Here is a 23,609-nt window from a genome sequence, read left to right as displayed (position 1 = left end):
TTCCTTATATGTTTGATCAATTTTCACCACATACTTTTCTAAATAGCTTTGCAATTTTCCCCGATTAATTGGTTTCTTTGAATATAGATTCTGAAAAAAATTTCTAACCACTTCACATTTCTCTAATTTTTTATAACATCTTATACCTCTATCATCTATCAAAACTCCAATTTCTCTCTTCTCTCTTTTATCTTTCGCCATCTTTGCCAATAATTTAGAATTTCTATTACTAAATTCAAAAATTCCTATTTAAAATCTCAAATTTCTTTTTACTAACTCTGTATCTTCTTCTATCATTTTATTTCTTAACATATTAAGCTCCTGAAGAATTTTTTTTCTTTAGTAAGCAAAAATTGATTTTCCAATTCTTTAATCTGATTTTTATCTCTTTCCATTTTAATTTTATAATTTTTATATTTCCTACTTGATAATTTAATACTCTCCTCTAAACACCGCTTTCATCGCATCCCAAACAATTTCAAATTTAACCTCCCGTTATCATTTAATCTCCAACTTTCCTCCAATTTTTAAGTATCCATTTTTATCCTTTTCATTTTTATACAATTTCTCGTCATATCTCCAATAGCTTCTTTTTCTCAAAATTAAAATCTAAGTCCACCATAACTTCTGCATGATCAGAATCTTTAAAATTCCACATCTACCTTATCCACATTATTCAACAAATCTTTAGAAAGAAAAATATAATCAATTCTAGAATATGTATTATATATCTTAGAGAAAAAGTGTATACTCTCTCAATTCCTTTAACCTCTCTCCACACATCAACCACGCGTTTGAAGCATCCACATATTTAAAATCCCCATTTTATTTGCTCCTCCACAGCGGGTGGGATTAGTACTATCTATTTTATCTCTGATTAAATTAAAATCCCCAGCCACAATTACTTTCCCTACACTTTCATTCTCCAAAATTTTGTTATTTTTCAAGAAATTCTCTTTGTTTTTCATTCGGTAAATATAAATTAACAAGTGTCACTTTTTCCTCATTAAGATTTCCAACAATTATTACATATCTTCCATCTTCATCCAAAATTACCTTATGTTTTCAAAGTACACCCTATCTGATATCAGTGTTGCAACTCCTCTAGCTTTTGAAGTTCCAAATGCTTTTCATATATTTGCATACCTTTTATATACATTCTATTTGAATCTTCAGATTTCTGATGGGTTTCTTGTAAAAATAAAATGTCTGGCAAATCCTTTTAATCTTAAGCTCCAATCTTCTTCTTTTAATCTGATTCCTGTACCCTTCACATTCCATGACATTATTTTTATAACTCCCATTTAAAATATAAATTTTTAATCCTATCCCGCATCTTCCTTTCTGTGCCCACCACCCGACATTAAACTACCATATTTAACATATAAACAACAATAAGAAAACAGAAAAAAACAAAACAAAACAAACAATAAAGTACAAACAATCTTCTTCCCCACATCCTCATCGGTTTCGCCTCTATAAAGAGAATGGGGAGAGGGACGTGCCAATGCCCGGCCACTTCTTTCGGGCTGTCTATTTAAATTCATCACTCAAAAAAAGATAGCGATGACCGCATTCAGCTTCGTATTTTCCAAGACTCTTATCTGCTTCTTCTCTACTGTATCCTCACGACTCTTCTTCTGTTCAACCAACACAGGTGATATTTCTTTCCTCTTTAACCCTTTGAGTCTTGCCTCCAATAGCCCCTTTTTCTTCTTCTGGGATTGATGTTTCACGTATGTTCCACCCATCTGAAGCATTTGATCTTTTATCTCCATTAAATCCTCCATCTCAATCAGTCCAAGCTCCGTAAATATAATAATGCATCTATATCTGGGGTGATTGTACGCATCCTTCCTTTATAAAAAATTTCAATTGTTGTGGTGGCCTCCAATTGTATTTAATTCCATTATCCTCAAAACTTTTGTGATTGGTTTTAAAAAATCTCCATGCCCTTTCTTCTCTTGATATATCCGGGAAGACTTGAATAGTCTTCCCTTCAAACTTCAAAGTATCTCCCAACTCTCTTACCTTGGCCATAACTTCCAACTTATCACCAAGATTTGCGAACCTGACAAGCACATTCCTGTTAGAACCATTTTGTCTTCTATATCCAATTCTAAAAACACTTGCCAGGTCTGCTATTGTGAACGTAAGTTGTGTATCCAAATCATTAATCCATTTCAGAACCCGCTGTTTCAATTTATCCTCCTTTTCTTCTGAGATTCCTCTGATAACTAAATTATATTTCCTCATCTCTTCTTCCAAAAGACAAATTCTCTTATCTTGCTGCTCATTTTATAAAATATTTTACCAATTTGCCGATCTACTTTTACCTCATGTACATGCATCTGCTCCATTTCATCTTTAATCATTATCATTTCCTCTTTTGTTTTGCAAAGTTTTCATTCATCTCTTGCTTTAAATTTTGCATTTCAGATGTCAGTTTCAATGTCAAATTATCTATACGCTCTGATAGTCCTGCTATTTTTCCCCAATTTTATTTAAAGCTGCAGCAAGTTGCTGCGTTTCTGAAAGTTGTTGAGTCATTTTGAAAAAACCAAAAATTTCCCAAACTAGATTCCAAACCAATTTTACAGAGGGTCTTAGTGAAGATCAAAGGACGACTGTCTTTTAATTGAAGCGAAGCGGCTTATTTGCACTGTTATCTCTCAAGTTCAAGGATACTCCACAAAGAAACACAAAACTTCACAGCTAACATTAATCAGCGCCATTTTTCCTCCACGTCAGCAAAGCAGAAAGGAAGACAAACCAACTTAAACGAAGCAAAATCCTTTTTTTTTTTTTTTGTAATATAAACAAGCTATTAATTTGCTCTCAAGAGAAAAAAAAATAAAGAAAAAATTAGCTCAGTAAAATCCTCTTACTGCCAAACAATCCAATAAAAAATCAGTTTCTCTTCTCTTCAATTAAATTCTTCTTGGCTGAACTTCCGGAAGGCTCAAAAAAAAAAAAATTCTTCTCATTATCAAATTCAGTCCTTAATATTCAGTCCTTAATATTCATTCCTTAGCCTCAGCAATAGAAAAAAATTTTTTAACACAGAACAAGATAGTTAATTTTGGAAAAACAGAACACAGTAATTTATTCCAACTTATCTTGTCTGCCGGCTCGGTCAACCCACGCTGTAGAAACTCCTTAATTCAAGCCGTTTCAGATGACCTACCAGTTTTAAATTCAATCTGCTGGGCTGTTAACACTTTCAGTTCATGATTTATTAACTTTCATCCATAACAGTGCATTCCAAACGGCATAAATTCTCATAAATCTTCATTAATAAGCCCTGTGAAGTGAAGGAAAGGTCCTTACCCTACCACGGTCATGGCCACGCCCTCCACCACCGCCTCTTTCAAGGCGGCAGGGAAAACCCCTTCCAACAAAGAAGCGTTGATAATCCTCTGGAGCCAGCCTCGTGTCACCGCCTGAGTGGCCAGTACCAGCCAGGAAGGGCACGGGTCCAGTAAACATGTCGTGCCGTGAAGCCTCCCCAACAACCTGTCGACGTCCTCGGGAGCCACAGGGTCAAACTCATCCCAAATGGGCTCAACAAGACGTGCCTCCTCTCCCTCGCTTGGATCATCCCAAATTCGGTCCAGACCGTCCCTCAGCTGAGCGATTTTATCGTATAGATAACCACTAAACTCCTCGGCTCGTCCCTGCAAAGGGTCATCCCGCACCTCCTGATGTAGGAGAGAGCGGGTCACCCGAAACAGGGCGGCCGGGCGGTTATCTGCCGACGCAATGAGGGTGGAGGCGTAAGAACGCCTCGCTTCCCTCATTGCCACTAGGTAGGTCCTAGAATAGGATCTAACTAGTGTCCGATCAGCTTCGGAGCGACTGGACCTCCAGGTGCTCTCCAGGCGTCTTCTCCGGCGTTTCATCTCCCTCAGCCCCTCGGAGAACCAAGGGGCCGGACGAGACCTACGCCGGGTCAGAGGCCGCAAAGGCGCGACACGGTCCAAGGCCGTGGGCCAGTTCCTCAGGGAATGGCCCAAGCTCCGTCAGGAACCTCTCGGGGTCCATCAGGCGCCTGGGACGGAACCACCGTATAGGTTCCGTCTCCCTGCGGTGGTGAATGGCGGTTCGGAAGTCCAGGCGAAGGAGAAAATGATCCGACCATGACATTGGTTCTGTTACTAAATCATCTAACACCAGATCATTTAACCACTGTCCAGAGATATAAATCAGATCCAGCGTGCCTCCCCCCGTGTGCGTAGGGCCATCATTTACTCGAATCAGGTCCAAGGCCGTCATGGAAGCCAGGAACTCCCGAGCTGCCATCGATGACAAGCCGACTGATGGCAGGTTAAAATCCCCCATGACTATGAGTCTGGGGGTCTCAACCGCCACAGCCGCAAGTACCTCCAACAGCTCGGGCAGGGCTGTGGTCACGCAGCAAGGAGCCAGGTATGCGATCACCAAGCCCAACTGATTCCTATAGCCCCACCGCACATAGAGGGATTCACAGCCGGCAATCTGAGGAACAGTGGTCTCCCTCGGCTCTAGATCCTCCTTAATAACAACCGCCACCCCCCCACCCCTACCTTGGGCCCTCGGCTGATGAAATGCTCGGAAACCTGGAGGGCACATCTCAACAAGGGGGACCCCCCCCTCTGGGCCCAACCAGGTTTCCGTAATGCCCATATATATTAATGAATATGCTACTTATTTTTTAAAGATTAAAACATTTCAAAAATAATTTTATTGCTATTTCTTATTCCACAATTTGATCACATAATATGGCATTTTTATTTTTTTGCTGAAATATGAACGTGAGTTTGAATCCATACAATCATCAGGGTACACTTTATTGCTGATGTTTATAAAAATACTAAGTTTGTAACATGTCTAAAAGAAGATCATTCAAAACAGGAACAGCAGTAAAATAATTAATATTTTAAAAGGGTTTTTAAATAATTTAATGCTATTCACACAAATAGTTCAAGTTAAAAAGTTCAAAAACAGTTTAATATACTGTAATATCTGTTTTATTATGATGTACAATAATAATATTTGTCATTTAAAAGAAACTTAAAAATTGGCGATAGATATTTGTTATGTAAAACATTGTGATTTAAAACATCTTGTCAGATACCAAATAAACCAATAATAAACTTGTTTTATTTGTTTGCTTGTTTCTTTAATAAACTAATAAGCTTGTTTACTTTAAATCAAAAATCTTAGTTTGTATGTAACTGTAAATCTTCATATGCTAAAATGAAGCTGAATTTTGTTTCAGGCATTTTATTCATGAACATTATTTCTAAGTACTTAACACTAAATTAATATTAATACTACTAATCTAGTATTAGCAAGAGTTCCCAATAGCTTTTGTAAACTTTCTGGAGATAGTAGACAATTTATATCATATACCTTAATGAAATTTTCTTATAGGTGAAACCTGGTGAAAAACTATTGTCACTGGAGGAACTCTGTGCTCAGGAGCTTAATGATCATCGTGCTATAATTTTAATAAATGCTAAACTATCAGAACTGTGAGTCTACTAATAAGATTATTATAGAGACTTTAATAATTGACTTCATCCAAAGCCAGCCAATCCAATTCTCCAAGGTTTCAGGCAAAGGTTTTTCATAGTTCATGAAATATCATGGAATGTGTTGCTCCAAATAACCTTATCTTTCCACTGTCTGTATTTATTCCTTATTCTAAAGGCAGTGTTTATAATAAGTCATATTAAACTTACAACATCTCTTTCAGGTGGTGGGTGGAGAGCTAATGATAGTTTACACAAGAAACTTTATAGCTCAGGCATATCAAACCCATGACGACAAGTTGTCATCACACAATGTATCGCAACTTCCCCCCCCCTTCACTAAAATGGGGGTGGGGGGGCAGCATGTAACATATCTGGCCCGCAGGCCATGAGTTTGACACCCATTATAGCTGATCAGCGAGTTAAGCCCTGCTCAAAGCTATTCCAATAGGCCATTAAAGAGCAGAGTTCCATTAACACCAAGTTTTTAATATTTCTTCTCATAAATGTAAAGTTTTGAGATTCAGCTTTTTAAAATATGCATTAATATTAATCTAACCATGGTGGTGCAGTGGTTTGAACGCAGTTTTGCAGGCTAATTCTGCTGACTGTTGGCTGCCAGCAGTTCGGCAGTTTGTGTCTCACCAGGTCAAGGTTGACTTAAACTTCCATCCTTATGAGGTCGGTAAAATGAGGACCCAGATTGTTGAGGACAATATGTAGACTCTGTAAATCGCTTAGAGACAGATGTAAAGCACTGTGAAGTAGTATATAAGTCTAAGTGCTATTTAAAACAATCTTATCTTGTGGTAGGGGGAAAGTTTGCACAAACTGGAGTGCATTAAATCCTCAGTATCCATATTTCCAGCTCTCTACACAGCTTATTCGTTTCACTCAACACCAGTGTGTAAGGAGACTACCTCATTTGTGTGACAGCTTTAAGAAATGTTCATTTTCTCAAATTTTATAAATTAGGTTGGAGCATCCATATCAACAGAAGGTAATACCCATACAAAAATAGGATTTAAGTACTCACACAAAAAGTAGAAGTGATAGGAGGAATCTGAGCTCACACCACATAAATATACATATATAGGGAGAAATTGTGTCTATGTATATAAAATGAAATAACAAATTATTTCTTTATCCCATATAAATTTTCCACTCTAAAATCTCTTATTGCTCAGTCGCTACTTCCATAACTAAGATGCTATATTTTTTATTTTTTTTATTTACATTTATATCCCGCCCTTCTCCGAACACTCAGGGTGGCTTACAGTGTATAAGGCAATAGTCTCATTCTATTTGTATATTTACAAAGTCAACTTATTGCCCCCCCAACAATCTGGGTCCTCATTTTACCTACCTTATAAAGGATGGAAGGCTGAGTCAACCTTGGGCCAGGCTTGAACCTGTAGTAATTGCAGGCTGCTGTGTTCTAATAACAGGCTTCTTACAGCTTCTTACAGCCTGAGCTATCACGGCCCTTAATTTTAATATTTAATATTTAATACCTATAGAAACAATCTGTTTGAATTTTCTTAGGCTAAACTCAGCAGCACTGAAAAAGAATTAAATGTTCAGATGTTTTATTCTGAGCAATATGCAAAATAAGTGTCTGATATGATAACATCCTTTCTGTTTCAGTGAACACCCAGCAGTTTCCATAACAATTGAGGAAAAGCCACAAGAGACCATAGCCACTCGAATCGGGGTGTCTGCCAGCAGTATCAGGAAATCTAGCAGAAATAAGTAAGTATTTACTGTAAATTTTTGTAATTGCTCTTTTTTCTTTCATGAATTGTAGGTTTAAAAATGTATAAATTAGATTTCTTTTTAGTAAAATCAAACCACTTCCTTTATTAAGTTTGAAATAAAAATGATGATCTAAAATATGAAAGCTATTCAAGTTTCTGTGAAATACAGATTCTTCTCAAATTTAAAAATCTCATGGCACTATTTAGACACCAATTTAATTTTATGTAGTCTCATTCATATCTATCCATCATTGAAAATAAGCTATTTTGCCAAGCTGATTAAAACAAATTCCATTATGATACTAAGTTCCTGCCAGAGTTGTTAAGTGAATTATTAGAGTTGTTCAATTAACAACACTTTTTTAAAGTGAATCTGGCTTCCTCATTGATTTTGTTTGTCAAAAGGTTGCAAAAGGTGATCAGATGATGGCAGAACATAGCAACTGTCATAAATACATGCTGGTTGCCAACTATCCAAATTTTGGTCAAGTGACCATAGGGATGCTTCAATCATTATAAGTTTGAAAAGTGGTCTTAGGTGCCTTTTTCCAGTGCTATTGTAATTTTGAATGGTCACTAAATGAATGATTGTAGGCCAAGGACTACCTGTACTATATTGTATTCTGTGTCCAGAAAATAACTAAAAACATTAATAACACTAGTAAATTTTCCAGATTCAAAAAATTATCCAGTGTTATCATCTATATACATAGAAGCTGGAAAATTCATTAATTCATAAATGGTACTAAGTAGAAGAAACCTTTTTGGTGATAACCGAAGCAGACATGGGAACTAGCAATTCACATCATGTTTTATATATTTTATTAGCAGCTAAGGTCAATATTACACAGCATTAAGACCAATGGATTCTTGATACCTAAAGCTCCCCCTACTCTGATTTCAACTACAATCGAAATAGCCCTGTATGATCATTTAAGACACTTACAAAACATGATTATATAATAATATAAATATGCTAAAAGGATATATGTGACATTATCAATAGTCACATATATTTCCTGATTCAAACATGGAATGAAATGTATTTACCATTGTTAAATTACTGTATTTTTCGGAGTATAAGATACACTTCCCCCCCCCCAAAAGAGGGTGAAAATTTGGGTGTGTCTTATATACCAAATGTAGCCCCGCCCACCTACTGGCCCCCACCCTTTTGGAGCTTTTGGAGGCTGCAAATGCAGCCTCTCAGTGAGCCTCTCAAACAGATTTTTTTTTCTTATTTTCTTCCCCCAGAAATAAGGTGTGTCTTATACTCTGGAGCATCTTGTACTCTAAAAAATACGGTATATATGTGTAGATCTATCTCCATATACACGCAATAATTTACATACATATATTTTATTACTGCATCTCTAGTGAATGGCTGCTCCTTTTATTTTGCCTCTATAAGGCTAGCGTGGTTTGCATAGTATAGTAGACAGCTTTTTAATAACTGCCCAAAAGATTAAATGGATTGGATCCAAACTAGATTGCTATACACAGTCCTATGCAGTTTTCCCCCCCCCAAGAAAATACCCTATCAGATTCAGTGGGTCTTTAGAGGACTCAAAAAATTAATTCCAAACTTATTTTAATGTGATCAAAAAGTCAATTAACTTACAATTGGTGTAATTAAGGATATATTCTTTGCTACTGCTTTTGCTAAAAAATAAACAAGAAACTAGGGCTGTTGTGGACACAAAGAGGACAGAGTATTTATTACTGTACACTCCAAATAAAATAGAATAGCCTTTCTGCCCCTGCACTTTTTCTTTGAAAGCATCCTTCTGTATCTCAGATACAGCAGTTAATGTGACACAATTGTCTGGATAAGATGATTAGGAAAGATCCAAGTCCCCTACCCCATATACACAAAAATGGGAGAAGAATTTGTGTTCTATTGTGGGGCTATATCCACTTCTCTCAAGTATAGTTGTATCATGGATCCTTTGGGGGTGATGTATGTTTCCCCCATTAGCCATGTTTGAAAATGCAAAAAATTTTTATTCCAGTCTAGAAAACAGTGAGAATGCACATATTGCATGAAGTCATGGTCTATATTTAATAAATCACAGTTGGCTGCTTTCACCTAAGACATTAAACCAAAAATCATTAAACCACAATTGCTGGATTCATTCAAAATGGCTCAACTTCATCTGTTGAATTCTCCATTGGTGAACCTGCTACTCGATAAAAAAAATATGGAAATGTGCCTTAAAAGCAGCTATTTTTGAGGTGCCCACTGATTGTAAATATGACTGAATGGACTTAAATAATTTTAAAATTAATTGCTTAGTCAAGTAGTTATAAAACATGGAAGCAAGCAAAAGAATTAATATGGAATATAAGTTTTCAGTACTGTATTCCATTGGAGTGGAAGGAAAGGATTCTTCCACAGAAAATTATTTTGCCTGTTGGTTTTGCTTGGAAGGCCCCCAAGGATTCTTAATAATGCTTCCCTTCTCCTCTCAGTTCGTTAAGAATTCCTATGCCTTACAGAAATGAAGAGATATTGGCAATAATTTTGTAATTTTGATAGTTCATTGGATGAAAAACCAGACTCTCCAGGACGGTCTTCTTCAATCAGTAAAGGAAGCTCTAGAGAGAAAGGATCAAGGTATTGGTATTCTTGTTTCAAGCTTGAGGGTAAAGAGTTTGGTCCAAGGGCCTACATGCTAAAAAACAAACTCAAGGAAGCAATGTCGATTAGCATAGTATTGCTTTCCACTACCAGATATAACATATAATTCAAACAGTCTCTTTGTAGCCTGGCAGTTATGTTTTGTACAACGTCACAATTCTGCCTTTTCTTGCTCATATCAATATGAAGCCCTTTTTCTACTTAAATAGATAAATGAACTTAGAGAACAGTATTAATTATAGCAAACAGTCCATCCATGTTAGTCAGACTGAGCTTCAGCCAATACTTTTTTCCTAGATTTCCTTGTACATTCATCATGTCACAGGATGTAATTGAAATGTTCCACTTCTGAATATTCTCAGAGCTTTTTTTTCAGTATCCAATTATCCAGTATCCACTAAATTATATGTGACCCTAACAATCTAGCACAGAAAAATAGCATTCATCTGGGTCCATCCTCCTCATATTACTCTTATACTCCTGAGTTTTCTTCAGATCATATACATTTTTCTTATATTATTCTTTTTTTCAGGTCTCAAATTGTTTAGAAATAGTGCTGAGAATTCAGACCCTTTGTTAAGTGCTTAAAAGTTTAACATTTTAAAGTTACTGCAAGGCACCTAAAGAAAACCAACGCCATGCCTGGCAATCTCTGATGATTCAATTCAGTTAAACCTAGCAATTCCAAATCACACAGAAATATGTGCGGCTATTAATTGTTTCAAACTGTTTTAAATGGGTAATTATAACATATTTTTACGATACCAATCTACTTCATTTAGTGTATAGTAGATTGGTGGTCTTGTATTTCCAGCAGTTTACTAGTAGCCACGCAGGTAAAAGCTCTCAGGGTGACATTAAGAAAAGCACAAATAACATATAATATAATAACTTCAGTACAGAAGTGACTAAAATATTACAGAGATAATGCTATTTAAAAACACAGAATATTTTAGCAGCAGCAGAAAATTAAAAGGTCTAAATTATGTTCAAAAATTCATATTTGTTAGTGAGAAAATCAGAATAAGAATTAGGCAGATGTTTTTAGAAGGATGTTTTGTGGCTATAAGGTTACTGCTGAAAAGACCCATTTCTGAGTTGCCATTAGTCATAATTTCAGAATAAGGTTGCAAATTATGACCTTGGGACTCAGGTATAATATATCGTAAGAAGCACTTTTTCAGCCTTCTTCAGAGCTATATTGCACATCCAGGATGGGCCTAGATATAAATCAATCGTGTGCTCATGATTTTAGAGCAACTTGCTTTCCTTTGATTCATTGAATAATCTTTATTGATTCTCTCATTGCGGCATTTATATTTTTGTTTGCTGCTTTTTTGTGCGCGTGCTTGCTTGCTTTTTCCTGTCTTTTCAGATTTTTAAAGAAAAGGTTCTTTCTATTCACTAGAGCTTTACTTTTAGTGACCAGACGTCCCGCTTTTCGCGGGACAGTCCCGCTTTTTAATAATTTGTCCCTCGTCCTGCGGCAATTCCAAAAAGTCCCGATTTTTTTCCCCACTCCCATTTTGAAAATGGGAGGTGGCAACGCAAGAGGAGGAGGTGGAGAAGGGGGAGTGGTGGAGAAGGGGGCGCGAGAGGGAGGAAAGACTCCGCTTGACTTCACCCAAGAGGAAGAGAAGAGCAGAGAGGAGAGCCGAGCCTGCCTGGAAGAGCCGAGAGGAGAGCTGAGCCTGCCTGGAAGAGCGGAGAAGCAGCAGCCACTCCTCCTCCTTCAGGCAGGTGGCAAGACTCAGCGCGCATGCGTAGCACCCCCACCCCCCCGGTCAATGGTGTCTCGCTTTGCCATCGCTGAAATCTGGTCACTTTAGTTTTACTGTCCTTAAATAACTGGATTTATGCACATTCCAGTTCCACCATTACCATAAAAACTTTATAGAGGTAACCACTTAAGGATTGCCAGAACCAAACAAACCATTACCAGTGGGGGCAATTTCTTTATGTATTATAAGTTATCATTTTTATCATTTTTTAACCTGAATTTTCTCACAAAAATGTGCATATTCTAATATATGCATTGAAAGCTTGGCAAGTGGAGTAAAAGAAACTCCTGGATCATAATCTGGGAGTTAACTGAAAAAGACTTGTCCCATGTTAGTGACACCTGCACTGTTGATGGTAGGAAATATAAATATTTTATGACGATTAGCTAAAATCTTTGGAACTCTGGGGTTCCTTCTTTATTAAAAAAAAAAAGGTATGTAGGATGAAACCCCAAAATATTCATTTGAACATGAAGTTAGAAGAGAGATCATGAAAAATGCTGGAAAATTCTAAGATGATAGAAATACTTATTGTGCTATGTACCTTGGAGAAGAATTTCTTGGGTTTTTTTTTCTGAATGAGCCTCTGTCCTTTCTATGCTGATTAAAATAAAAGCTTTGGAAATAAAGATATTTCTAATAATCAGTGTTACCTTTTTACAAAAGGAAGGGGAAAGGGAAAAAAGAAGAAGAAAAACCAAAAGATGAGGAGTTGGAAGCATCCATACCTAAAATAGTTGAAACTCCAGGAAAAGCTTTATGGATCCCCCCTTTTGACCCCATCTTGTATGATTATATTACTGAGATTTCCAGAACAATTCTGCCACTACCAACCAGCAAAGAGCAAGTGGTAGCTCTTGCACAGTGAGTATGTCAAATGCATGTGTTAGCAACACAAAGGGAATCTTTCAAATAATTTATTTAGACTGTCTATTGGTTAGAATTTCCATTGTATTCTATTTTGAATACTTTCTACAAATATGATATGACTGTTAATCTGTTGGGAGATAATTTAGGGTAGGTTTGTACTCAACATGCCATGTTGAGATAGAACATTATTTAAATCGATTTTCAAAGTGACTTACTCATATATAAAAGGGGTAAAACAAATAAAAAATGTTGAAAGCAGGAGTGTCAAACTGGATTTCTTTGAAGGCCGGATCAGCATTGCTCCTGCAGCACCCTGCTGGTCAAAACGTGGTGCCTCTGGCTGCCAAAATGGGGTGCTCCCCCGTGCTCCATTTTGGCTGCCAGAGGCACTGTGGGCCAGTCCTTTGCTATTTCCAGGCTGGCCCTGTGTGCCAGATTTAAGCACCTCGTTTGATACCCCTGTTTTAAAGAGTTTCAGGGGAAACGAGGTTTATATCGAACCATGACTGAATAATTAAAATAATAAAGCTGCGAATTTTTCTCCAAAGTTTCATCCCACCTTTTTCTTTGCCTCTTCTTTCTGTCTCCCTCTTTCCTCTACCACTCCTGATGCAAACTTTTTCTCTATTTCCCTCTGCTGTCTCTGCCCCAAATTGCATACATAAATTAGATTATCCCAGGCTAATGCATAATCCAAACATGACTATATTTGTTCTGCCAAGATAGCCTTTATGTCTATCACCTAAAAGGCAAGAGATGAGAAATCACAGATATTCCATCCTAATCAAGTGTGTTGATGATGTCAACATTCCATCCTCTCAATAATGGAATTCGTAGCAACTTTGCAATTGAAAAATACATTTCCCTTTGTTTAAATATCTGTCTCACTCGCTCAAAATTTGTCCATGAATTAACTTACTTAGATTTCCCAACTCTCAACCCCAAAAAGTATCAAAATCTCTATCTTTCTGTTGTTCACAGCTCCTTTTTTTTTTGCAAAGCAGGCATCCAAGGATCATTGAGTAAAGTTTGGCCACTTCACCTCAGTGTTGTGTTTCTTCCTTTGGCAAAAAAATCCATCAGAATATTAGGCCCAAAGTGTGAAATTTCCATCAACTCAAGGACCATTCCAGATTTAGCATAGTATGTTGAAGACTGCACTCAAGCACTAAGTAGGCAATGCTCATTGGGCCAAAGGCATTCATAGGACCTAGGTAGTCTTCAGTCATGACCATGCAGTTGAAGTCCTGCCTCTTTTTTACATGCGCTCCACACACACAGGAGACAGGTAAAAATAACGGTCAGGCCTTCAATCAGGTAGCTATGGTTGCTATCTTGGGGTCCGTGTGTGGCTTTGAATATTCAGAGGGCAGCCTATGAGGCCTGCAGAAGGAATGCTGACAGACCACATGGAGCTTCTGGATTCCAGTTTGTGCTTCATTTTCTTCATTAAGCTCCATTCTGCTCCTAACAGGTATTCACTTGTGGAATAGTCTTGCTAGGCCAAACTAGGCTTGCTAATTATTAAAGATGCCCATTGACAACCTATCTTGGAATACCAATTTGACAGCTCTGATCAGTTTCTGCTGTCTACTTGGAGCCAAAATTTGTCTTTCGCATTTTACTGCAGCAAACTATAGTGTAGTATAGCCTTTATTGTCATTGTACAGCACGTATACAACGAAATTGTTTCTAGCCTCACTGGTGCAATCCATGACAAAAAATACAATCAAAAATAGTATAAAGAATAATCCATATGCAAGTAATTAGAGGAAAAAAAGAAAAAGAAAAACTAATCATACGTTTCCATGTGTGCATGGAGTGATTGTGGTTGTGTTTAAGAGTCTGACAGCCAAGGATAGAAACTATTTTTAAACCTACCAGTATTTGTTCAGCTGGCTATGCTTCGATGTCTTCTGTCTGATGGTAGAAGTTCAAAGAGACACTGACCAGGGTGTGACCAGGCTGCTAGAGCAGCGAGACCTGGTGATGTCATCAAGTAGTGTTAGAAGGCAACCAATGGTTTCTTGTGCCGAATGGATCACTCTGTAGTGCCTTCCTGTCCGCAGCAGTTAAACCAACGTACCTTACTGTAAGGCAGTATGTGAAGACACTTTCTATTGTGGACTGATAGAAAGAGGTCATCAGACATTGTTCCACCTGATTTTATCGCAGGACTCTAAGGAAATGAAGTCTCTGTTGGGCCTTGCCAATCACCAGGTATATGTTGTTTTTCCAGGTGAGATCTTGACTAATAAGCCCTCCCAAGAATTTTAAAGAGGAAACCCTCTTCACACAGCCCCTCCTGATATACAGTGGGGCAGGTTCCTCTCTGTGCTTCTGGAAATCTAGCACCCTCTCCTTTGTCTTACTAGTATTTAGATGTAAGTTGTTTTTTGAGCATCATGCAGATACCTTCTGGACTTCTTCCCTGTATGCTGATTCGTCCCCTCCAGTTATGAGACCCAGCACCATTGTGTCATCTGCAAACTTTATTATGATGTTGGATGGATCAGAGGATATCCAGTCATGGGTATACAACAAGTACAGGTAGGGGCTGAGCACACAGCCCTGAGGGGAGCCTGTGCTGAGCTTCAGGGTGAGGAAGATGTAAAGGAAACTAACCCTTACTGTTTGTGGATGATCCATCAGGAAGTCTTTGATTCAGGCACAAGTGAGGGGAGGGAAATTCAGGTCAGTCAGTTTTTCAATGAGAATGCCTTGTAAGATGGTATTAAAGGCCGAGCTATTGTCTATAAAAAGCATTCTGACATAATTCCCAGATTTCTCAAGGTGGCTCATTGCAATATATAGAGCAGTGGCGATGGCATCTCCTGTCGACCTGCAAACTGGTGTTGATTGGAATTTGGTGGAAGACAGGACCTGAGGTGTTGTAGGACCAGTCTCTCAAAGTACTTCATCACTATAGACTTCAGTGCAATGGATCTATAGTCATTCAGGCTGTTTATGGCTGCTTTCTTTGGAACTGGGATAATTGTGGCTGCTTTCAAGCATGATGGGACTCTAGCTGTTGCAGGGAGATGTTAAAAATCCTTGTCAGGACCCTGTTAATTGGTCAGCATAGATTTTTACCACTTTCCCCAGCACCCTGTCTTGACCTGCAGCTTTGTTGGAATTTACAGCCTTCAGCACAGCTCTCACTTGATGTTCAACCAGTGTGAGGCTAGAGGTTAGAGGGCCTTTGAGCTAAAGCCGCAGAGACAGGTCTTTTGACTTCAAAATGGGCAAAGAAGCTATTTAGCTCCTCCACCAGAAGGGCATCAGCATTGGCTATTTTTTTTTGTATTGCCCTTTAGTTAGTTAGGTGTTGTAGCCCCTGCCACACCTGTCTTGAGTTATCTTCCAGATGCTTCTCTACCTTTTGTTTGTATTTCTGTTTAGCCGCCTTAATGCCTCTCCTCGTTTGCCCTGACCTTGTTATATTCGTCTTCATTTCCTGCCTTGAAGGTGGCGTTTTGGGCTCTCAGAAGTGATTGTACCTCTGCTGACATCCAGGGTTTACAATTACTGTAAACTCTGATGCGCTTATTCACGGTTACATTGTCTGTTCATGTTTTAATGTAAGAGAGTATGGCATCAATGAATTCTTGCAGCTCCAAATGTTCAAATATACTCCACTCAGTAGTCTCAAAGCAGTCCTGCAACTGACAGAGTGCTCCCTCTGGCCAGATTTTAACAATTTTCCTGAATGGCCATATCCTTTTCCTAAGAGGGATATACTTTGGGCACAGTAGCAGACAGATGTGGTCAGACATACTCAGATGGGAGAGGGGGATTGCTCTATATGCCTATCTTAAGTTAAGAACATATGGTCTAGCAAACCTATGGCATGCATGCCACAGGAGACACATATAGCCATATCAGTGGGCACATGAGCTCAGTTCCAGTGCACATGCGTGTGTCGGCCAGCTAATTTTTGGGCCTTCTGGGCCCACCAGAAGTAGGGAAATAGGCTGTTTTCTGCCTCCAGAGGGCCTTGGGGGTGGTGGGGAAGGCCTGCTTTTTGCTGTCCCCAGCCTTCAGAGCCTCTCTAGGAGTCTGGGGCAGGTGAAAACAGCCTTCCACACCCCCTGGAGGCCAGGAATGGCCCATTTGCCAACTTCCGGTTGGACTGGAAGGCCCATTTTTTGCTATCCCCAGCCTCCAGAGCCTCTCTAGGAGTCTGGGGAGGGTGAAAACGGCCTCCAGAGGCTGAAAATGGCACTGGAAGTTGGCAAACAGGTCGTTTCTGACCTCTAGAGGGCCTCCCGGGTGGGGGGGAAGCTGTTTTCACCTCCCCAGACTCCTAGAGAGGCTCTGGAGCCAGGTGAGAGAAAAAAACAGGCCTACTGGGCCATCACATGCCAGGAGCAGGGGGAGTGTGTGTGTGGGGTCATGCATGCATACGCGGGGATGTGGACACATGCACGCGTGACACCCTCTGGCACGTGATGGCAAAAAGGCTAGCCATCACTGGCAAAGAGTGTTCTTGCCTCTGGTGGTACACTGCACAAACCATGATTGAGTAAATGTAGGGCAACAAGGGCATTTTAACAGCTTTTTTCTCATAGGTGGTTCAATAAGGAATATTTGAACAAAGTGTGCTACTTGCCGACCAACCCAATAAACTGATATTTTATTAATCTTTAGATATTAAACATAGGAATATTTCAAAAATAACCTGTACTGCTTGGTTTGCATGATCTAACAGACAGACAATTAATATTTTCTTCTATCAACAAATCTTGAGCATATACCTACAACAACAGACTATAATGGATATAATGTTCTTTTATTTGCCAGACACACTATTACTATTGTGTCTTGAGAATGCAGACTAGCGTTGAAACTGATTCTATGTGACTAAATTGGCATAGCTGAAACAAAGAAGTACATGTTTAACTTGCATGCTTTTCTTCTTAGACAAAAGATGAGAAAGGTGAGAAATAGGACAAAAAGAACTGAGAGCCAGTGAAACATAGTGGCAAGCTTAAGAGATGCTTCCCATCCTTAGGCTGCTAAATGGTAGCATTTAATTCTTAATGCCCCCAATCCTTAATCATGGTGGGTGGAGAAGATGGAAGTCTGACATGTCCTTGCAGCAAATAGCAAACAGCCAGGTCAGCTTCAGCACATTATTGCAGCTTGATTTAGCATGAGCAGCTGATTGGCGGGTGGATCAGCCCAGTGGTGGGATTCAGCCAGTTCGCACCACTTCAGGAGAACCAGTTGTTAACTTTCTGAGCAGTTTGGCAAACTGTTTGTTAGAAGAAATCATTCGAGCAGAGAACCGGTTGTTAAATGACTTGAATCCCACCACTGGATCAGCCTCCCGGAACAACCCCAATCAGCTTTTCCAGGATACAGGGATTGCCACAGACCACTGCCGCCTCTGTGCCTCACGTTTTTGGCTACATTCGGTGTATAAGACGCATCCAAATTTTCACCCTCTTTTAGGGGGGGAAAGTATGTCTTACACTCAAAAAAATACAGTATGTCCTGAAAACATGTATGTCACAGATTAGAACACCAAAACATTCTTAGATAACCTGCAAACAATTAAAAGTTGCACACCTTCCATTAATTATTAATCTAATCATTTCACTTTATTTCAATCTGAACAGAAAAATAATAAAGAGTATTGTTTCAAAGTTGTGGATACCACAATCTCTCCTCACAAATCCAAAGGATGGAGTCCTTTAGAACAGGCCTATCCAACCTATGACCTACAAGTTGTGTGTGACCCTAGACAGCTAGTAATGCGGCCCCACAAGATCATAAACTTTTAGTATTACTGTGTGATTTATATGCATTTATTATATATTTTGTATGTGTCTCAAGACAATCCTTTCACTCAGTGCAGCCAGGAAAGCTAAAAGGTTTTTGTTTTTTTTAAATTTGCATTTATATCCCGCCCTTCTCCGAAGACTCAAGGCGGCTTACACTATGTCAGGCAATCCAATTGTATACTATATACAAAGTCAACTTATTGCCCCCCAACAATCTGGGTCCTCATTTTACCTACCTTATAAAGGATGGAAGGCTGAGTCAACCTTGGGCCTGGTGGGACTTGAACCTGCAATATTGCAGGCAGTTGCTGTTAATAACAGGCTGCATTAGCCTGATGAGCCACCAGGGGCCCATTGGATACCCATCTTTTAGAACATCAAGTTTTTTTGCTAGATCAGATTAATATTTTTGTTATCCTAGAATCTATTGCCATTAAACAATTGACCCCAGTGGCACACAAATAAATTATGAGCCGTGAAAGGATCCATCATAAACTCTATGCAAATAGTTGTCAAGAAGCAGAATTATTTCTTAGCCAATTAACTAGTATGACAACAAAATAACATTTAATTTACCTTGTTTGATTTGAAAACAGATTTGTTGCAGATAGGTTGGGTGGTCCCATTGAAAGAGATAATCTACATGAATTCAGCTGGGAGCTTCATATAAGTGAAATTGAATATGAGCTTAAATGCAACGTGGTACCTATTGGGAAGATCGAGAAAGGGACTTTCTATCACAGAGCTTTGCTTTTCAAGGTAAAACAAATTAACTGTGTAGCTCAGGTATGTCAAACTCCATTTTATTGAGGGCCGCATCACTGTTGTGTTTGACTTCAGGGAGCTGGGGTGAGTGGGCATGGCCAGGGAACATGGCTGGCTCAGCGTCACTTATTGAGGCTCCTTTTTGGATGGCTCCCGCAGCCCTCTGCCAACAAAAACAGAGCTCAGGGAAGCACTGTGTGACCCGCCCAGACTCCATTTTTGGCCACAACAGCCTCCAGCAACCCTTTGCCAGCAAAAATGGAGATCCCTAAGCTCCATTTTTGCTGGCAGAAGTACCACGGGCTGGTCCTTCACAGTTTCCAGGGCAGCCCCACAGGCCAGATCCAGCCCGCGGGCCTTGAGTTTGACACCAATGGTGTAACTAAACAAATGTGCTGCTCTATGTTGCATACTTTTAGTTTTAATGAATATGCAATATATGCTACTATTCCATCAGATTCAGTGTAAGTATTGTAGTATTCAAATTATAATATTCAATTTTTTCCATGTGTATATTTTTGCTCATACTTGGTATTGATTTCCAATCAATAGATATGCATTTTTCTACTGTACACTGCTTTATAAATTCCATTTAAAATCTTTAATGGACTTGTAGGCAAAGCAAATACAATGCGACACTGAAAATAAACAGAAAAAAACCCTATGCATGAAAAGGCACGCACTGCTATGATTGAAATCAAGAGCACATTTTATGTCATAAAAAATTTATGGGAAGACTAGACATACTTTCTTAATCTCATTTTGTTTTCTGTAATATGGAAATAACAATACTGACCAAATCTATAGAGTAAGGCTTGATAGTAGATTGATAAAGATATCAAAATGTCAAAAAATGGCACTGAATAAATGCTATACATGTTTGATGAAAAGGAAATAATAAATGCTGTCAGAATTCTGAAAAATAGTAGGCAATAGCAAAACAAAGTTTTCTTACAGCAATTTCCTGCTGAAGTAAAAGAACAGCTGTCAGAATTTCTTATGCATCAGTACTATTATCTGTTGGCAAGTTGTAACATTAGAGGCATTGTTTTTAAATTAATTCTTGTATTTATGGATAAATATATAAGAAATACCATAATTAGAGGTGTTTGAATATTTAAATATATATGTACTTTGTATGCAGTTGATTCCAAGTTGTTGACTAAGAATACTAAAAATCCAAGTGATTTTCACTGAATGATATAATATTATATCACCGAATGATATAAACTGAGGAATATAATTTGAAAAATAACATGTCAAAAGCAAGCCCGTTGTGTTTTGCAAGGATAATAAACTCAATAATCTTTCCATCTGCAGTGAATTCTCAGAAGGAGGAATGAGAATATGTTCTCTGTGGATTGACTGAAACCAACTGCTGTTTGGCTTCTTACTGACCCCAATAATTCTTCATTAAATAGTATTCAATTGACTTCTTCTCCTTTTTCTCTTTTAACCATTAGCATACCAAATTATAAAGTATTATCATCAATGATGTGTCTCTTTGGCTATAATGAGAAATTTAGGGTTGCAGTGATCCTTCAGATTTTTCCACCCTGTATCTTGTAACTCTACCAGAATGGCAATCACAAACATAATAAAACTAAAGTGTATTCTTATTCTTCTTTTCATAGGTTCTGGCAGACAGAATTGCTATTAATTGCAGCCTACACCGTGGTGAATATAATAGAGGGTGGAATGAGGTGAAATTGGTTGATGATTCTCCTTTGGGAATACCTGGACTTCTGCTTCCCCCTCAAGTATATATTGTGGATCTCATGTATCAGCCAGGCTGTCTCATGAAAGAAGAAAGTCCAGAGGCAGATCGTTATCGACGGATTTGATTATTTTTTTTCTTAACTTTCTCTATGTATTTATTTGCTTATTAGCATAGGGATTATTTTCCAAGTTGGGAATCTATTCCCAGAAGTTGGGAGTTAGGAAGAGGTTTGAGAGAGACAAAGTTGATTATATTTGTATTTTATATTTTTAAAAAGATATGATGAATAAATAAAAATTTTATACCTACAAAGTTAAAACTGCAGGGAAGCAAATGATTGTTCAAGTTTACAAAGCAAAATGAGTGATGAGAGTTACTGCAAAATGCTGCAGTGGTTCTCCATTTTCTAAAAACAAAACAAAACCCTGTTAACATTTAGATGGCTATAGATTACACTGAACTATTTTGTATCCCTGGTGGGATAATGCTGCAAAGTAATATTTTCTTTCAAGAGGAGGAGCTTTTTGATGAGAATTTGAATGTTTTTCTTCTACGTTAATTCTGTTTTAGAATCTATAGCTTTTAAATATTTTTCATCTCAAAATGACAGGAAACTGGATCACTAGCATCACATTTTAATGTAGGAGCGACAACAAAAGAAAGGGATGGGATTGCCCCATCTGTTTTATAGCTGTATAGAATTGGGAAGTAGAACCATATAGTCTGCAGGGCTTCACCATAAGGGATTCAGGGAGTCCCTGGATTCCATGCTAAAGGCTATATAAAAAAAATTCTGCCCAAATCTGACCAAAAGAACTGAGAAAATGAAATAAATAAACTTTGATTTTCCCCTTTTTCAGAACTACTGTAAGACACCAACAATTAAACTAGCAAATACCCAGCCCAAGCGATAGTGATCAGTACTGCACTCCCATAAGCCTTCCAGCTGACTTTACAATGCCACTTGGTATGCCTGCAAGCAGGGACAATCAAGGTACCCACCCTCTCCTGATACATACAATTCCATGCTATTTATGGCAGCCTGCTTCCATCAAATCATCTGATAGAAATGAGTGCAGAAGCACAGAGAACAAATAAAACGCTTTCTGAATGTACTTTCATACTCATTAGCTTGTCAATTACTGAGACTGCTTTTTCATGCTTTTATTTTGGCAAGCATGGTTACAGTGTTGGTACAGAAGTGCATGATTTGTGTTTGGATGAAACAAAAGAGGTGGACATTGAGCCCAAATAAAAATGCAAGGGTTATTGGGAGATGAAATGATCTCCGTGCATTTGTGAGTCCCTGAGAATGGAAATCTGACCAGAACAATGAGTGATGGATCAGGTTTTATAAATATATTAAAAATAAGGTTTAATTACAGGTAATATACTATAGAATTGGCAAAACTTAGCAGATAGCTGAGTCAGTGCATGTGCTCTCTACGTGTGAGCTTAAGAAGAAAGGCAGAAGGAAGTGACTTCAGATTTGCAGTTTCTTAGACAAATATCAGTCAAAGTAATAAACCAATGGCAAGACAGTCTGAGCCCCCTTAGATGCTCAATAATGCTACGTAGGCAGGTGAGGGCATGCCAAGATGTCCTTTACCAGGTTTTTGCTCATGTATCAGTGAGACCCTTCCTTGAATAGGAAATTGACAATAACCCACACAATATCACCATCCTATTATAAAAGAGGCTGTTGATAAATTAGGGTCACATAACATTTACTTAGTAGAGGCTACACCAATTACCCAAAAATCCTCAAACACAACTTAAAGTACTTACAAAACCTCACATGTCCTAGGGTTGGATATTTACAGAACCATTTTCCATATTCTACAAAAAAAGAGGAAAAAGAGATCAAATAAGTTTAACATATAGATCCATCCTGCCTGGGTGCTGAAAAAGAAAGAAAGAAAAAGCAGTAAATTCTCTTCCCCTTTTACACACACTCACACACACGCACACGTGTGTACATGTGTGTGCACACACACATTCATACATATATAAAATGAAAGAAGAAAGCAGTCAATAGGTTAAGCTAAACATTACACTAATCTTCAAATTTCTCTCTGAAGCTTATCTGTTACTGTATTTAAGATTTTTTTTCTTTTTTCTTTTGTTAGTGTTGAATGTATGCTTTTGTTTTGTTTTTCTGTTTTCTATGTTACTTTTTATGATAAAACAATAAAACTATTTTTAAAAAATGACCACATTAATCCATTTGGTAGGATCACCATATCAGATCCATATAATGAATCTCAGGTCCTCTGGTGTATGGAGATGTGGAGATGACAGATAATGTTCAGTTGTATGTCCCTTACTTTGAAAAGTTAGGTGAACTTAGTGAGCATTCTTGGGGTTTTTATTTATTTTTATTTATTTTTATTTTTATTTATTTTATTTATTTGTCATAACAGTATATATAGGCATAAGCATGAAATAACTATACGATATATAAACATATATATAAGTATAAGTATGTACTAACTATATGAATTGGATACAATTAAAGGGAACATTAGGACAGGAACGGTAGGCACGCTTGTGCTCTTATGCACGCCCCTTATGGACCTCTTAGGAATGGGGTGAGGGCAATAGTAGATAGTTTCTGGTTAAAGCTTTGGGGATTTTGGGAAGAGATCAGAGAGTCTGGTAGTGCATTCCAGGTATTAACAACTCTGTTACTGAAGTCATATTTTCTGCAATCAAGATTGGAGCGGTTCACATTAAGCTTAAATCTATTGTGTGCTCGTGTATTGTTGCG

At 38.1% G+C, this 23,609-nt stretch overlaps 1 protein-coding gene across 2 annotated transcripts in view; it reads left to right on the top strand.

The window, feature by feature from the left end:
• The window catches only part of ARMC3 (armadillo repeat containing 3), a 109,533-nt gene extending 86,842 nt beyond the window's left edge, over positions 1 to 22,691 (top strand). The window contains exons 14-19 of one of the 2 annotated variants that reach the window (XM_058183012.1): positions 5,416 to 5,516; positions 7,164 to 7,268; positions 9,813 to 9,890; positions 12,362 to 12,559; positions 18,951 to 19,113; positions 20,754 to 22,691. In XM_058183012.1, coding sequence (XP_058038995.1) covers positions 5,416 to 5,516; positions 7,164 to 7,268; positions 9,813 to 9,890; positions 12,362 to 12,559; positions 18,951 to 19,113; positions 20,754 to 20,963 — 855 coding nt within the window. In that variant the 3' untranslated portion in view covers positions 20,964 to 22,691. The remainder of the gene's footprint in view (positions 1 to 5,415; positions 5,517 to 7,163; positions 7,269 to 9,812; positions 9,891 to 12,361; positions 12,560 to 18,950; positions 19,114 to 20,753) is intronic. The other variant, XM_058183013.1, reaches the window with a different exon arrangement.
• Positions 22,692 to 23,609: the final 918 nt, after the last annotated feature.

This window comes from Ahaetulla prasina, chromosome 4 (assembly GCF_028640845.1).
Source record: "Ahaetulla prasina isolate Xishuangbanna chromosome 4, ASM2864084v1, whole genome shotgun sequence".
In the NCBI taxonomy this organism is placed as follows: Eukaryota; Metazoa; Chordata; class Lepidosauria; order Squamata; family Colubridae; genus Ahaetulla; species Ahaetulla prasina.
Note: the sequence above shows the minus strand (reverse complement) of the source record. Positions and strands in the feature narration are given on the sequence as shown.